The 15,514-nt window shown below is 43.2% G+C and overlaps 1 protein-coding gene across 4 annotated transcripts in view; it reads right to left on the minus strand.

Moving 5' to 3' along the window:
* Positions 1 to 15,514, minus strand: part of LOC137439777 (SAM and SH3 domain-containing protein 1) — a 570,774-nt gene that overhangs the window by 154,458 nt on the left and 400,802 nt on the right. For 3 of the 4 annotated variants that reach the window (XM_078768570.1, XM_078768571.1, XM_078768573.1), the window contains exon 7: positions 4,947 to 5,060. The exons of the other annotated variant lie outside the window; for it this stretch is intronic. In XM_078768570.1, coding sequence (XP_078624696.1) covers positions 4,947 to 5,060 — 114 coding nt within the window. The remainder of the gene's footprint in view (positions 1 to 4,946; positions 5,061 to 15,514) is intronic. 4 annotated transcript variants of the gene reach the window in all.

Consider the following 15,514-nt stretch of genomic DNA (forward strand, 5'->3'; position numbering starts at 1 on the left):
AATATGGATGAGACAGCCTTATTTTGGAAACGGATGCCATCTCGCACTTTCATCATGATCGAGGAAGCCAGAGCCCCTGGATTTAAGGCCCACAAAGATCGGGTGACTTTAGTAATGTGTGGGAATGCTGCGGGCTTTATGATAAAGCCTGGTCTTATTTATAAGTCCAAAAACCCAAGGGTCCTCAAAAACAAAAATAAGAACCTGCTGCCAGTGTATTGGATGCACAACCAGAAGTCCTGGATTACGAAACTCCTCACATCGGATTGGTTCCACCAGTGCTTCATTCCCGAGGTCAAGCTTTATCTCGCAGAAAAAGGACTCGAGTTCAAAGTGCTGTTGCTCATGGATAATGCAGGAGGTCACGCGCTGGACCTGTCGTATGATGGCGTACAAATAGAGTTCTTACCGCCAAACACCACATCGCTGATACAGCCCATGGATGCCTCGGATCAAGGCGTCATTCGCGCATTTAAGGCACTTTATACGCGAAACACCCTGTAGCACCTGGTCGAGGCTATGGACTCGGACGAAAACGTCTCGCTGAAGGTGTACTGGCGTGAGTACACCATTGCAACGTGTCTGCAAAATATTCAGATGGCCATAAAGGAGATGAAGACAGAAACTTTGAATGCCTGCTGGAAAAAATTGTGGCCAGAAGTAGTCCACGATTACGTGTACAAGGGTTTCTCTCCTGACGAAGTCCACCACTCTGCAGTAGATAAGGCAGTGAAGCTGGCAAAATTACTAGGAGGAGATGGCTTCAACGATATGACTCCCGATGACGTTGAGGAGCTGCTCGAGACCCACTCAGATCCGTTAACGGACGAAGACCTGGCGGAGATGACGAAGTCAGCAGGTGAGGAAGAAGAAGAGGAAGAAGAGGGTTCAGGGGATGAAGAAGAAGAAGGCCTATCACTGGAATGCCTCGCAACCCTAGTGAGAATGGCAAAATAACTTAAGGAAAGGGCTGAAGAATGGGACCCCCAGATGATTCGTTCATTGAAGTTCAGAAATGTAATCGACGGAGGCATTGAAGTCTATAAAAACCTCCTCGCCCAGAAGAAAAGGCAGCGCCAGCAACTGCCCATCACTATGTTCCTCACCCGAAAAAAGAAAGAAGACACGCCTACGTCTTCAGCACGAAAAGAAGTTCCGGATGACGACGAAGATACTGCACCACCTGACGAGGCGCCTGCTGAAGTGGCGCCTTCAGAAGAGCTGTAATGCTCTTCTTTGCTGTGCAGTACAGTAAAAACTATTATTGATATACTTACCCAGTATCTATTACAGTATTTTCAAATATACTGTACAGCTATATATACACGTACAAATATTTTTCTAATACGTAAGGATGGGTCTCAAAAGTGTGTTTAAGAGTGTAGAAAGGGTTTATAAGAGCGTGGGAAAGGTTTATAAGAGTATGGGGAGGGTTTTTAAAGGCTTAAAATATATAAAAATAATAAAATTAATATATGGTTTCTACTTCGCGGATTTTCACCTATCGCGGGGGGTTCTGGAACGTAACCCCCGCGATAAACGAGGGATGACTGTAATATATATATATATATATATATATATATATATATATATATATATATATATATATATATATATATATATATATATATATATATATATATATATATATATACTCCATGACCAAATGTATGTGGACACCCAAACATTACACATCTCATTCCAAAATCATGGGCATTAGTATGAAGTTGGTCCACCTTTTGCTGCTATAACAGCCTCCACTCTTCTGCGAAGGCTTTCCACTATATGTTGGAACATTACTGTGGAGATTTTCTTCAATTCAGCCACAAGAGCATTAGTGAGGTTTGGCACCGATGTTGGGCGATTAGGCCTGGCTCACAGTCGGCGTTTGAATTCATCGCAAAGGTGTTCAATGGGGTTGGGGTCATGGCTCTGTGCAGGCCAGTCAAGTTCTTCCACACCGATCTCGACAAACCATTTCTGTATGGATTTTGCTTTGTGCATGGGGGTATGCTGAAACAGGACAGGGCCTTCCCCAAACTGTTGCCACAAAGTTGGAAGCACACAATCGTCTAGATTGTCATTTTATGCAGCAGCATTAAGATTTCCCTTCACTGGAGAATTAAAAGTGAAAAGCTTTTAATGTCTTTCGTCATTAAGTATTCAACCCCTTTGATATGACACTATAAATTGAGCTCAGGTGCATCCAATGTCCTTTGATCATCCTTGAAATGTCTACAACTTGATTGGAGTCCACCTGTGGCCAATTCAATTGATTGGACATGATTTAGAAAGAAACACACCTTTCTCGATAAGGTCCCACAGTTGATAATGCATGGCAGAGCACAAACTCTACCATGAAGTCCGATGAACTGACCGTAGAACTCCGAGGTAGAATTGTGAGGAGGCATAGATCTGGGAAAGGGTATAAAACAATTTCTAGAGTGTTGAAAGTTCCGAAGAGCACAGTGAGCTCCATCATTTTGAAATGGAAAGAATATGGAACTACCCGGACCCTCCCTAGAGCTGGCTGTCCGACTAAACTGAGCAACCGGACAAGAAGGACCTTGGTCGGGAAGGTGACCAATAACCCAATGACCACTCTGACAGAATTACAGAGTTCAATGGCTGAGATGGGAGAACAAGCCGGAAGGTCAACATTCTCTGCAGCACTTCACAAATCTAGGCGTTATGGGGAGAGTGGCCTGACGGAAGCCGCTCATGAGAAACTGCACATGACAGCACACCTGGAGTTTGCAAAAAGGCACACGAAAGACTGTGTGAGCATGAGGCAAACTAATATGTGGTCTGCTGAGACAAAGATTGAACTCTTTGGCCTGAATGCAAAGCGCTACGACTAACAGAAACTGAACACAGCTCATCACCCTTCTAACACCATCCCTACCGTAAAGCATGCTGGTGGTAGCATCATGCCATGGGGATGCTTTTCAGCAGCAGTGCCTGGGAGATTTATAAGGATAGAGGGAACAATGAATGGAGCCAAATACAGGCAAATTCTTGAGGAGAACCTGCTTCAGAGTGCAAAAGACCTTAGACTGCGGCGAAGATTTACGTTCCAACAGGACAATGACCCTAAGCATTTTAGCCAATTTAGCAATTTTTTAGGTGTGAATGTGAATTTTAGCCAATAGGTGTGAATACTTTCTGAAGGCACTGTATGTATATATATATATATATATATATATATACATATACATACTAGCTGAGGTACCCGGCTTCGCCCAGGTTGAATAAGAATAAGACAAATATATATGATGAAAAGAACATGTATATTTTAGAGCAATATCACAGCACATTTCCTACATGACGTTTTGTCAATTTTCAATTTCTCAAAACCTCTTGGTATACAACATTTCTGGTTTTCTTACTTGGTGCCAAGACATAAAGATTGCTTGGTTTTCCAACCCTCGAGCAGCCCACATACTAGGAGGAGATGCCATGGGAAGTACCCGGCATTGCCGGACGGGGGAAGGGAGGGGAACGGGGGGGGGGGCGGGGAGGAGAGGAGAAGAGGGGGAGAGGGGAGAAGAGGGGGAGAGGTGAGAAGAGGGGGGAGGGGAGAAGAGGGGGGAGGGGGAGGAGGAGGGGGAGGGGAGGGGGATGGGAGGGGGAGGGGAGGGGGAGGGGGAGGGGGAGTCAAGTCGGAAGTCATTGTCGTCAATTGAATGTCGCATTTATTTTTTATTCCCTGTCAAATGGCATTGGTCCCGCATTCCAAACCTGGAGGTCGGAAGTCATTGTCGGCAAAGTTGAAAAATTAACGTTACGAAATAGGCTGATGACGTCATAATTTTAAAACCCGAAGGTTTTTTAAACATTTAAGGTGTGCTGTAGTTGCTCTGGGACGTACTGATTCCGAATATGAAGTTGAAAAATTAACGTTCCGAAATACGCTGATGACGTCATAATTTTAAAACGCGACATTTTTTGTTTTTAGTTGAGATTTTATTCGAATTCGAATTCCATTAAATTTCAACTGTTGGAAACAATAATTATTTCAATTTCCAACAGTTGAAATAATTATTGTTTCCAACAGTTGAAATTTAATGGAATTTGAATTCGAATAAAATCTCAACTACCGTTTATTCGTTCTTGGCGCGAAAAAATGGCGTGCATTTTGTCATTATGTGCGACTTTACGTCACTCCTACGGACGTGAAAACATTTGTTTTCCTTAAAAATATATTTAAAATAAATACAATAGTACATAAATTAACAATAAAAGAAGCTAAAAAACAATTTAAAATACAATAAAAAGCACATTGAAAATATATAAATATGTACGTACAGTATACTGTACATACGCGCAACCGCGGGATCGGAAAGGGGCAATAGCGCCGCCACAAACTACACCATGGAATTGCAGCTGGCGCGGTTTTTTAAACCATTGATATTAAAATAAAACGTAGCCTATAACCACCAGGATTTTATGCTGATTCCGAATCTGTGTCTAAAACTTTTCTCCGATGTGTAGTTCTTGAGTTATAAGCGGACATCCAGACAGACACACACACACACACACACACACACACACACACACACAGACACTCCTCCTTTATATATATAGAGAGATATATAGAGATATATATATAGAGATATATATATATATATATATATATATATATATATATATATATATATATATATATATATATATATATATATATATATAGATATATATATATATATATATATATATATATATATATATATATATATATATATATATATATATATATATATATATATATATATATATACAAACATACACACACAGAAGGGCAGGCAGGGATGACAGACAAATCAACAACCAAAGCAATGATTGCTCATGTGGGAACATCTAAGAGTGAAACGCAATATCATCCGACTGCATCCAAATAATGCAGTGATTTCATCATGTCTCCACTATAGTACTGTGTAACCTACCCTGCCAGCAAGTACAATCTCATTTGGTGTAGTGCTGCAGCGGTTGGCCAGAGGGTGTTGAGGTGTAGGGTCTGAATCCTGACATTGTCGGTAACGGTTCTCATATTCCTCCAGCTGGGGTAACAATAATAAAGGGTGAGAGAAAGAGAGAGATAGAAATAGAAAGGGGGAAAAGGAACTTAGTCTGCAATGATTTGCACTCACAAGACATGCCACCATTAGTTATATAAGCACAAGGAACTTGCAATGAGCGAGTTGGAGAGGAAAGAGTAAATTGATGATGATATAATTAAATACGTGCCAGTTGAAACTGAACACGATCACATTATGAATTTAATGCAGTTGCTGATTTGGTTCGATTTATTTTTCTTACACCAATTCTTCCTGAAACATAACATAAATCATATGCTGCATAATGAATGTACATCTGAGCTGTCATTTGTATTGTATACAATTCATCTACAATTTTTTGATAAGGATCCTCAGATAACCCTTTCTTGCGACAGAGGAAGACTCAAGGCGGGCTGGATTTTTTTCCAAGTTCAGAAAATTTAATGTTATCTCTCAGATTTTTCACATAATCCGTTTATTTTGTGCCCCTTGGGTGAGCTTGAATGGGGCTCTGGTTGCCATGGTAACCAAGCACCTCTGCCTAATCGGATAGACTTGAGCTCGCTGGGCTAACCCATCTCTTCGCTAAAACATGCCCAATGAAAGTGTGAAACAACGTATTAAATGTGGGAATGTGGTGAGGATAATAATACCAATAAAAATCAAAAATCACAGCACAATATAGCAGATGCTCCTTAAAAAATTCCTTGTTATAAGTATAGCAGGAGAATTTAAGCAATGCAGTCTAATTGCAAAATTGAATAACTTTTCATCTATAAGCACCTTTGGTTCAAACGTCAAAGTCCACATTGACAGACTTTGATATTTGCAGTTTAATGGGCAGCAGGTATCCTTAAATTGGGGGTACGCACAGGTCCTGCTGATCGCAGCATGCCGTCCTATGCTAGATTCCTTCAAATTTGAAATAAAACAACAGAGATTGCATCAAGTTTATAAATTTTTCGCCAAATAACCCATGACGTGTGAAAACGGCAGTTACAGTGATGGAAACGTCTAAACCTTGTCATAGGATTGTGTAACTGATGATGCTTGCGACATACTGTGCTTTTGGGTTATTGCTCGCACTACAGGGCAGAAATAGAGTAGCCCGGAGAGTGGAATGAAACTGGTGGCAGGGATGGGATAGATGTGAGAGGGACATGGGTCATGGCCTCAATCGTACCTTGCTCGGTGTTCATTCGGTTCTATTTCGGACGGATTTTCCTGTATTACTTCATCACATTCCATTGTGTTTTACCCTCCTTTAGCCATTGCACGGCTGTGCATGGTATCAAGGCAGTCGGCCCAGGGTTCATGGATGAAACAGTCAAGCTATGTAAGACCATGGCTGCCGCAGAATTGGAGTGGGTTCCTGCATTGCTTCAATCATGATGTCAGCACATTGGAAAAGACGGATACAAACCAAGTGGTACAACCAATGCTGTCTCGGTCAACTATGAATTCCCTTACAAAAGACCTTCAATGCAGGAGGGCCTGTGAAGCCTATGTAATGTTGCCAACCTATGGGTGTTTGTCTGTGATCTATCCTTTTCAAATGCCAAACATCAAGTAAGGAAACAGCATGTACCATTTAAAAAGTCCTTGGTATGACTCGGCTGAGGTCCAGTTCGAACCGCCGACCTCGCAGACTTGGAGCATATGCCCTGACCATTACGCGACACCGAGTCTGGTCAATTCAATCAGTTTCAATTTTTGTTCAAACAAGTTTTCTCTGAGCTTTGTGTGCCCATTTCATTTCTCTCTGCCTTCAATAAAACGTGCCTGTGACTCTTGAATGCTTTTGCTGATGCAGACGGACTTCGCGTGCGTGCGGTGGACAATCATGCAGTCCGCCTTGTTTAGAGATATCGTGGAGATCGTGTCTTTGGCTTTAAGACTATAGCCATTCCATTGGTCTGTAAGCACCTGGATCTTGATGCCCATTGTCCCCTTGAAGCTCTGCTATGGGACTCATGAAGGTGATTGATTGATGATCCAGGATGTGATGCGTTTAATGAGTTTTATTTACATTTTTGTAAATTATTCTATATACCACTGGACAACAGGTAGACATGACCGATCCCTTTGTATCATACAGTGTATAATGGTGGATAGTGACATTTAGGCCCATTTATGGAATTGATGTCAGGATATTTGGGCGGAGGTTGAAATTGTAACCCAATCAGGATAATGTGAGTGGTAGAGCGGCTGGGATTTGTCATGACATTGATTGATCTTGGCTCAGGTTTGGATTTAAAAATAATAATAATAATAATTTTTCACTGAACTCAAGATATGAATTATGCATTGAAAAGCCTTGACATATTTAATCCAATTCCCTTTGGACGGCTATTCTTGGAAGCCCACCACAAATGGAAGTCCTGAGATGGATGAAGAATGATTGATAGGAACAAAGAATATTTTCAAGACAAAAGCACAAGACAAAGGTACACATTGTTTATGTACCAAGTTCACTTTGACATTCAAATCCCAGCCAAGTAAATTCTTATTCTCACATGGTACGAGATACATTTGGCCACTGTATCAAACAGAACCAGCTTGTTGAAGTGACGTTTGAAACTTGGACTTTGCATAGCTGCGTCACCCGAAATGATACACACCACAAAATGAAGCACACCACTTAATCTTTTAAGTGGTGTGCTTGTGGTGGTAATAAACGGTGTGCTTCATTGGAATGGCTTTGACAAAGCCATTCCGATGAAGCACACCACTTAATCTTTTCCTTTTCCAGGCACAACCTAGCAGCTGGTAAAGCAGGTAATAAGTAAATAAAGGAGGTTGTGATGCATAAAGACTATTGGCTAAGTACAGTGCCTTCAGAAAGTATTCACCCCCTTGACTTTTTCACATTTTGTTATTTACAGCCTGACTTCAAAATGGATGAAATTCAAAATTTTTGTTACTGATCTACGCTTAATATCCCATAATGTCAAAGCGGAATTTTCTTTTTCGAAATTTCTACAAAATAATATAAAATGAAATACAGAAATATCAAATTTACATAAGTATTCAACCCCCCAAGTCAATATTTCGGAGAAGAGCCTCTGGCAGCGATTACAGCTTTGAGTTTTCTTGGGTATGTCTGTATCAGCTTTGCACATGTGGATTTGGGGAGTTTCCCCCATTCTTCTGTCCAGATTTGCTCAAGCTCTGTCAAGTAATATGGGGAGCGTTGTTTTTTTTTGTTGTTTTTTTGTATACAGAGTTGAGGCTCGTGTAAGAGCTAACACATTAAACATGGAAACATACACAGACACATACACATGCAGTAAAGGGAGCGGGAGACAAGAGGAGGAGAGAGAGGAAAGCATACAAACACAACAACAGTAGAGACCAGGGACATCAGTAGATCTGTGGAATGAAAGGGCTGGAGGGGGGGGGGGGGGGGGGTGAGGGGGAGAAACAGCAATCTTCATGTCTTTCCACAGATTCTCAATGGGATTCAAGTCTAGGATTTGCCTGGCCCACTCAAGGACTTTCACTTTCTGAAGCCATTCCAGTATTGCTTTGGCTGTATGATTGGGGTCATTGTCCTGTCGGAATGTAAATATTTGACGCAGTCAAAGTTCTTTTACATTCTGAAGCAGGTTCTCCTCAAGGATTTGCCTGTATTTGGCTCCGTTAATTGTTCCCTCTGACCTTATAAGTCTCCTAGTCCCTGCTGCAGAAAAGCATCCCCATAGCCTGATGCTGCCAGCACTATGCTTCACGGTGGGGACGGTTTAAATGGGTGATAAGCTGTACTCCATTTCCGCCAGACATAGCACTTTGCAATCAGGTGAAAGAGTTCAAATGTCGTCTCATCAGACAACAGAATCTTTTGCCTCATGCTCTCGGAGTCTTTTTTTTATTCTCAGAATTGGCTTCCACCTGACCACTCTCCCATAAAGTCTAGATTTGTAAAGTGCTGCAGGGACTGTTGTCCTTCTGGCAGGTTCTCCCATCTCAGCCAAGGAACTCTGTAATTCTGTCAGAGTGGACATTGGTCACGGAGAGTGACCAGTGTTCTTGGTCACTTCCAGGACCAAAGTTATTCTTGCCTGGTTGCTCAATTTGGTCAGACGGCCAGCTCCAGGAGGAGTCTGAGTAGTTCCATATTCTTTCCATTTTCTAATGATGGAGCTTACTGTGTCATTGGGAATTTTCAACACTCGAAATTGTTTTATCCCCTTCCCCAGATGTATGCCTCCTGACAATTCTATCTCAGAAGTCTATGAACAGTTCCTTGGACTTGTTGGTAGTTTCTGCTCTGACATTCACTGTCATCCGTGGGACATTGTGGAGAAAGGTGTGTTTCTTTCTAAATCATGTCCAATCAATTCAATAGGCCACATGTGGGCGCCAATTAAGTTGTAGAGACAGCTCAAGGACGATCAAAGAAAATTGGATGCACCCGAGCTCAATTTGGAGTATCATAGCAAAGGGGTTGAATACTTATTGACTCGAGACATTTCAGCTTTTTATTTTTAATGAATATGTAAGAGCCTGGTGTTAGCTTAGCGGTTAGGGTGCCGGCTTGGGATCCTAGGATCCTGGGTTCGAATCCCGGTCGATCACTAAATTAACACCAGGGGGGTTGACTCAACCTGTCATCCTTCCGAGGTCGGCAAATTGAGTACCAGCTTGCTGGGATGAATGATCCCGGTGTGTACCCCAGTTTAGAATAGGTACACCGTATCCCTGCGCATCGTAAGAGGCGACCAAGGGTTGGCGTCAGGAAGGGCATCCGGCCATAAAAACATTGCCTCAACCAGGGAACCATGATTGTCATGGGGCCCACAAGGCTAACCCCCGCTCTAGCGGGGAAAATGGCCTTAAAACGATCATTCATTCATTCATTCATGTAAGAATTTGTAAAAAAAAAAAAATCCACTTTAACATTATGGGGTAATATGTGTAGATCAGTGACAAAAATCACATTCTAATCCATTTTAAATTCAGTCTGTAACAACAAAATGTGAACGGTCAAGGGGTGTGAATACTTATTGAAGGCATTGTGTGTGTTAAACCCCCCCAAGTAATCCATCACTCAAGGAATGCTGAAGCCAGAATGAAACAAATCCAGCAAACCTGGAAGTAAACGGTGGTTGGAACTCTTAAGATGACAGTGGGCCGACAGGATGGCCTAGAGGTACGCACAGTTGCCCCGAAGCTGTCTGGTCTGGGTATGAATCGTGATCCAGCTATAAACTGTCATCCCGGTATTTCACAGGCAAAGTGATTCATCAGTGGATGTGTGGTCCCTCAGATGGACATTAAACTGGGCGTCCTGTCTGCCAGCATTCGTTGGTAGATATTGAAAGTCCAATGTGTCCTTCGCGAAGAATAGGCGAGCTATCGCTGGTACCCTGCACAAATTACTAATTCCTGCCCCAACCAGCAGAGGGCATTACATCAGCGGCACAGCCGCGCCCTCAGCCAATGATGCTACCCCGCCACCTTGTGCTGCATACAATCAAAGACGATTCGAGGTTGACTACAGGAATGAGCCATATTAGTCCAAGCCATTTAGCCCAAATATGGGGCCAGATAGGAAAAAACTGCAACACTACATATCAGTGCGAAATTGTATGCAGTAATATATACCAGATAACATATCAAAAGTCTAAAGCTCTAAAAATATGGGGTGTCTGTCAAAATCACTGGTACATGGACCCCCCTTTTCATCCTTTTGCGGTACGATTTGTTCACATTTTGCGATACATTCCGAGCACATGGTATATAATTATACTTTTAATATCAGGAATTACAGCATGTTACAGCCCCAGTACGGCCCGTACGGAACAAAAGAATAAGCACGTAAACAAAATTCCCAATAGCTAAATACTGATCACTGATATGCAAATACATGAATCACTTGTCATGACTGTTTCAGAATTATGGCACATTTTGTTGATTAAAATCACAAACTCATAATAAAATCACATATAGAGAAACTAATAATACTGACTCATAAAATACTGTCGGAAGTCAAGGATTCGCTTAAAAGTAAAAAAATGTCCACAATTAACTAATTCATCTGCATGTAACAGTCTATAACAACAGTCCACTACCTAATCATCATTTTCCTCGTCATCGTCGTCGCTGAAACTGTCCAGGACGGAGTTGGTACAGCCAGATCCACGGCACTGACCACAAGCAGGAGAACACTCCAAGTTGTTCTTGCGGCATGTACACCGTGCGGAACCACAATCGGTCGAACAGTTGCACCGGATAACATTCAACAAATCCTGAGGTGCTGGAGGGAGGTCGGTCATAACAGGAACAAGATTGCCGTCGCTCATTCTCCAGCCCCAATCCACTGGTTGTAGGCTGTTGTTTCCTTTCCACTGCTGTATTTGCAGATACACCCGTCTGCTGTGATATCTCGCTGCAGCAGATGTGGGCGGTAAGGTCTGTGGGAGTATCTTCGAAGTCTTGACTGCGACCTGTTCACAAAACCGCTTGTACCTGAGGGAATCCAAACTTTCATCAGGTTTACCCTTGTAGAGACACACGAGTGCTATCTCTCCTGCAGCCTCGACCACATCTGGTGATGCATCCTCAGCCAAGAACTGTTGGGATTGAGTTTGGAAGAGTGTGCTCATCATGAATTTCTTCAGTGACGCTCCTTTGCCAAGGCCGTACAGTCGAGACGTCGTGTCACATCCCAATACTGCGTGTATGAATAGGATGCTTTCACACACAGCTGCACCTAGCTGACGTTTCATGGACTTCACATTCCAGATGTGGTTTGGTTTTGTAGTGGATTTTGCCTGACTATACATAAACAAGTCGTGTGCTTCTAGGTTTGCGTAGAAGCAGAGTAGGACGATCAGATCTGTGTCTTCTCCTATAAGGGCTGTGTTCCTCATGTTTGCCGAACTGACTGCGGTCTGGATGATTAGCAGGTCAGCATCTTCCTGGGAATGATGGGTCTGGCATCCAGAAAGCCGGAGGTATCTGCTCAACATGTTGATGAAGTTCTGTTTGTTGTTGAGGTTTCCCAGGAAGATGTCTTTCTTCATGGTCAACTTCATGTCATCAGTGAAAGTCACTTCTGGTCCACCTCTACCTGCTGCTCGCCTCTGGTGGGTCATGTGCTTGGTTGATTGACCAAGATATCCATCAAATATTACGATGGCCTTTCCGTACTTTCTTGTAACATAGTCACAGTGGAGCATGCAGATCTCTCGATATGTTGGTGAACCACGTGGCCATGGTATACGGTGCAGCAGACTTCCACCATCCAAGACATACTGGATTTCGCTGATTGACTCTATGGTACCTGGTTCAAGTTTAGACCAGATAGCATCTCCGAGTACGGACTTCTGGGCTTCACGTAGCATCAGCTTTTCATCAAACAGCGCAGGTGGATGAGGGCATAACTCAAAGCGAAACATCTCTTCCTTATCTTCAGCAGATTTTGAGATGATGATGAGACGCTGGAATAGCAGTTCTGGGTCTATCTGTACCTGGTCTTTACCAACTCGCACAGATGATCTGGCCTTCAGAAATGTGGTGGCTTGGTCTTTGCGCTTGAACGTGTAGTGGACAACTGACTGATTTGTCATGGAGTGCATGATCTTGTCTCCAATGAGCTTGGCATTGTCGACATCAACCTTACTGCCAGCGTTGACACCAGTCATTATGTTCCTGAGGGATGGATGACACTTGAAAGGATTTCTGTCAACTAGAGCGACCTGTAGTGTACTTGTATCTTGCATGTCGCGATGCTGCCTGGTTTTGCCCATCTCTTTGTTCTGTTCACCTGTGCTGTACTTCACTCCAGTGAGCTCTTGCATCGATCTGTTCGTCTCCGAACAAGCCGGCATGGACAAAAGCCACGTTAACCGTTGTTGCTCTGTCATTCCTCTTCCTCTTGTTAACCCCCCGCTGGTCTTCATACTTCTCATGAGTACTTGCTCAATCATCAGGTCTGAGGAAATTCCAGCCCAAGCTCTACTACTTCTTCGGGCGACATGGAAGCCCTGAGTAAACTTATGGTGCACATCTGGATAGTCCTGTTCTAAGCTGTGCATTATTTGCAGGTAAATCCTGGCAGACTTAGCATAGAGTGAATGACCTGAGGCTGCTACATATGGTAACATATCAGATACAGCTTTGAGGTGCAGGGACCAGTTTCCCATACGCTCGGCTTTGATGAATTTTCTTAAGATCTTCACCATATCTATATACTGTAACCACAGTTTCGCTGTTCGGTCTTTGGTCAATGATTCTGTCTGTGTTTGAAAGACTTTGCTGATCTTGTCAAGGATTGGATCACTTGCTACATCGTTGGAAGATCGTGTGCCTTTCATCAACGCATCATACAGGGTCCTTGCTTTACTCACATCTGGATGAATCACATCATCATCGGCCAAGCCACTCATTGCATCTTCATCCCGAACTGGCAAGTCTTCTGCAGTTCTGTATTGTGTTCCTCCAAGAGGATCAGACAGGAGGAGTGCATTCAGGACAGCATCCAGGAGGATGTGTGCCCGTACAGCCCTGGAAATTGCTTTTCCTGTTAGGATGTGATCCACTGCATTTGGTGCGTATATGAGTTCTAGCAGCTCCTTCAACCCAGAACCACCCATGAGGTGCCCTATGCTGCCAAGGAAGCTCATTTCCATATGAAAGGCACCTAGCCTTACCACAATACGATCGCATGGGGCTTCCATCTGGCTCCGAGAGAATGATCGACAATGCCTTCCACCATAGTGGCTGATCAAAGGTGATGATGGTAGGTACATCATGTTGTTTAGCATGTTGCGCAATGTAGTTGAGAGTGGAGTAGATGCATGTAGTGTCGCTCGAGCTCAAATCAATCATTGGGAGAAACAGGACAGACGATTTTGAATGCTGGACACCACGATGTAAGAGTTGCATCATCCCGGACCATGCAGGTCTTGGTATCTTGAACAGCAGTGACGTCTTCCACAGTACATCAAGGTTGGCTGTGGGATCATGGGCTCTCATGATAGGCATGCTCCCATAAGTCAAGGTTGCAAGTGCCTGGTCGTCAGCTCTATGGTACTGTATCTGGATTCTTCCAGTTGTTTCTATGTCGCTGGCAGTGACCTGAGCTCTAGGAATCGGATGTCCTTGTGTTGTTCCAGGGGTAATCATGGCTATTATCCCCATGCCATGGAAGGTGTTGTGTCCGTCTAAGGTTCTAATGTTGTGGTCGACGTTGTCAGCTGCATATTGAACAAATTCTCCCTTGTGGTTGGGTATGTCCGTATCCTGGTATACAGCTGCATTTTGGTTGAAACGTGTGACTTCCTTGTATGAGCTGCAGTACCCATGTGCATGCAGTGAATCAATAAGGAAACGAGAGGCGAAATGGTGCTGCAGCTGCACCCCTAGTGCAATTTGCAGTGGAGCAATCAGGACACGTGGTCGTGCAGCTTGCATTATAGCCTGACCAATTGAAGCTATCTTCAGCTCTACATCTTTTGCCTTCAAGATCTTTCCAAGAAAAATCTTCAGAGTATCAGGAAGAAAGTTGAGGCTGGCGTCTTTGAACTCAAAGTCTTCCGATGTTGGGTATGTTTCATTCCCTGTTTCCACTTGCTTTATGTCATCCAGTATGAATTTAGTGGCAGCTTCCAGGATTATTTTCTTCTGAATCATAGGATCCTTAGACTGGTTTGCATGAAACTCCAAAAGTACACTGTCAGCTGTTTGCCTCATCGTTGCAACATTCGATTTGCCATTAACTGTTGTGACAATGACTCTGTCGCCAAAGTGTTCAATCAGTCTGTCTTTCATATATCTTGGAGAATAGGACTCGGCATTTGAGTCAGCAAGATACTCGGCCATTTTGTCCACCAGATCAGAGATTGTGTTTTGTTCGTCGTCATTTTCCTCAAGGAATTCAGTCACCTTTATAAATGCCTGACATCTGTCATCCAGAGCAGGACGACCGCCTTCGTGTGGTGATTTGTATCGTCTACCCAATTTCTGTTTCTTCTGTACTGTTTCATTATGTACAAAATTCAGAGGGATCAGTTTCCCTGTCCGGAAATTTGAACTGCATACCTGGTGATACACGGCATCTGCCGCTGGAAGGTCACACACAATGAGCAGTCGAGCCCGAACAGTATCGGCCCATGCATCGTTCCTTGTTGAGCACTTTTGCAGAAGACTATCTTTACATTCTGTAAATGTGATAGAGTGGACATCTCCTTGCTGTTTCCTGTTATCAAAGTTCACCTTTGTACCACAGAAGAGGCAATCTGCTTGAAGTTGAAGGCTTCCTCTGCTGATCGGAGCGATACACTTGGGCCTGGTCTGTGTGTATCTCTGATACTCTGTGCTACCTTTATTGGATTGCAGTATACACGTCGGCATTCTTGATGAACAACTTGACCTGGAACAGTCTGTATTGGGTCACTGCGCTGGTCACTAACAACATTAATAGTCCGACTTCCCTTTTCACGAAGTGTCAC

This window comes from Myxine glutinosa, chromosome 14 (assembly GCF_964187855.1).
Source record: "Myxine glutinosa chromosome 14, kmMyxGlut1.1, whole genome shotgun sequence".
Classification (NCBI taxonomy): domain Eukaryota; kingdom Metazoa; phylum Chordata; class Myxini; order Myxiniformes; family Myxinidae; genus Myxine; species Myxine glutinosa.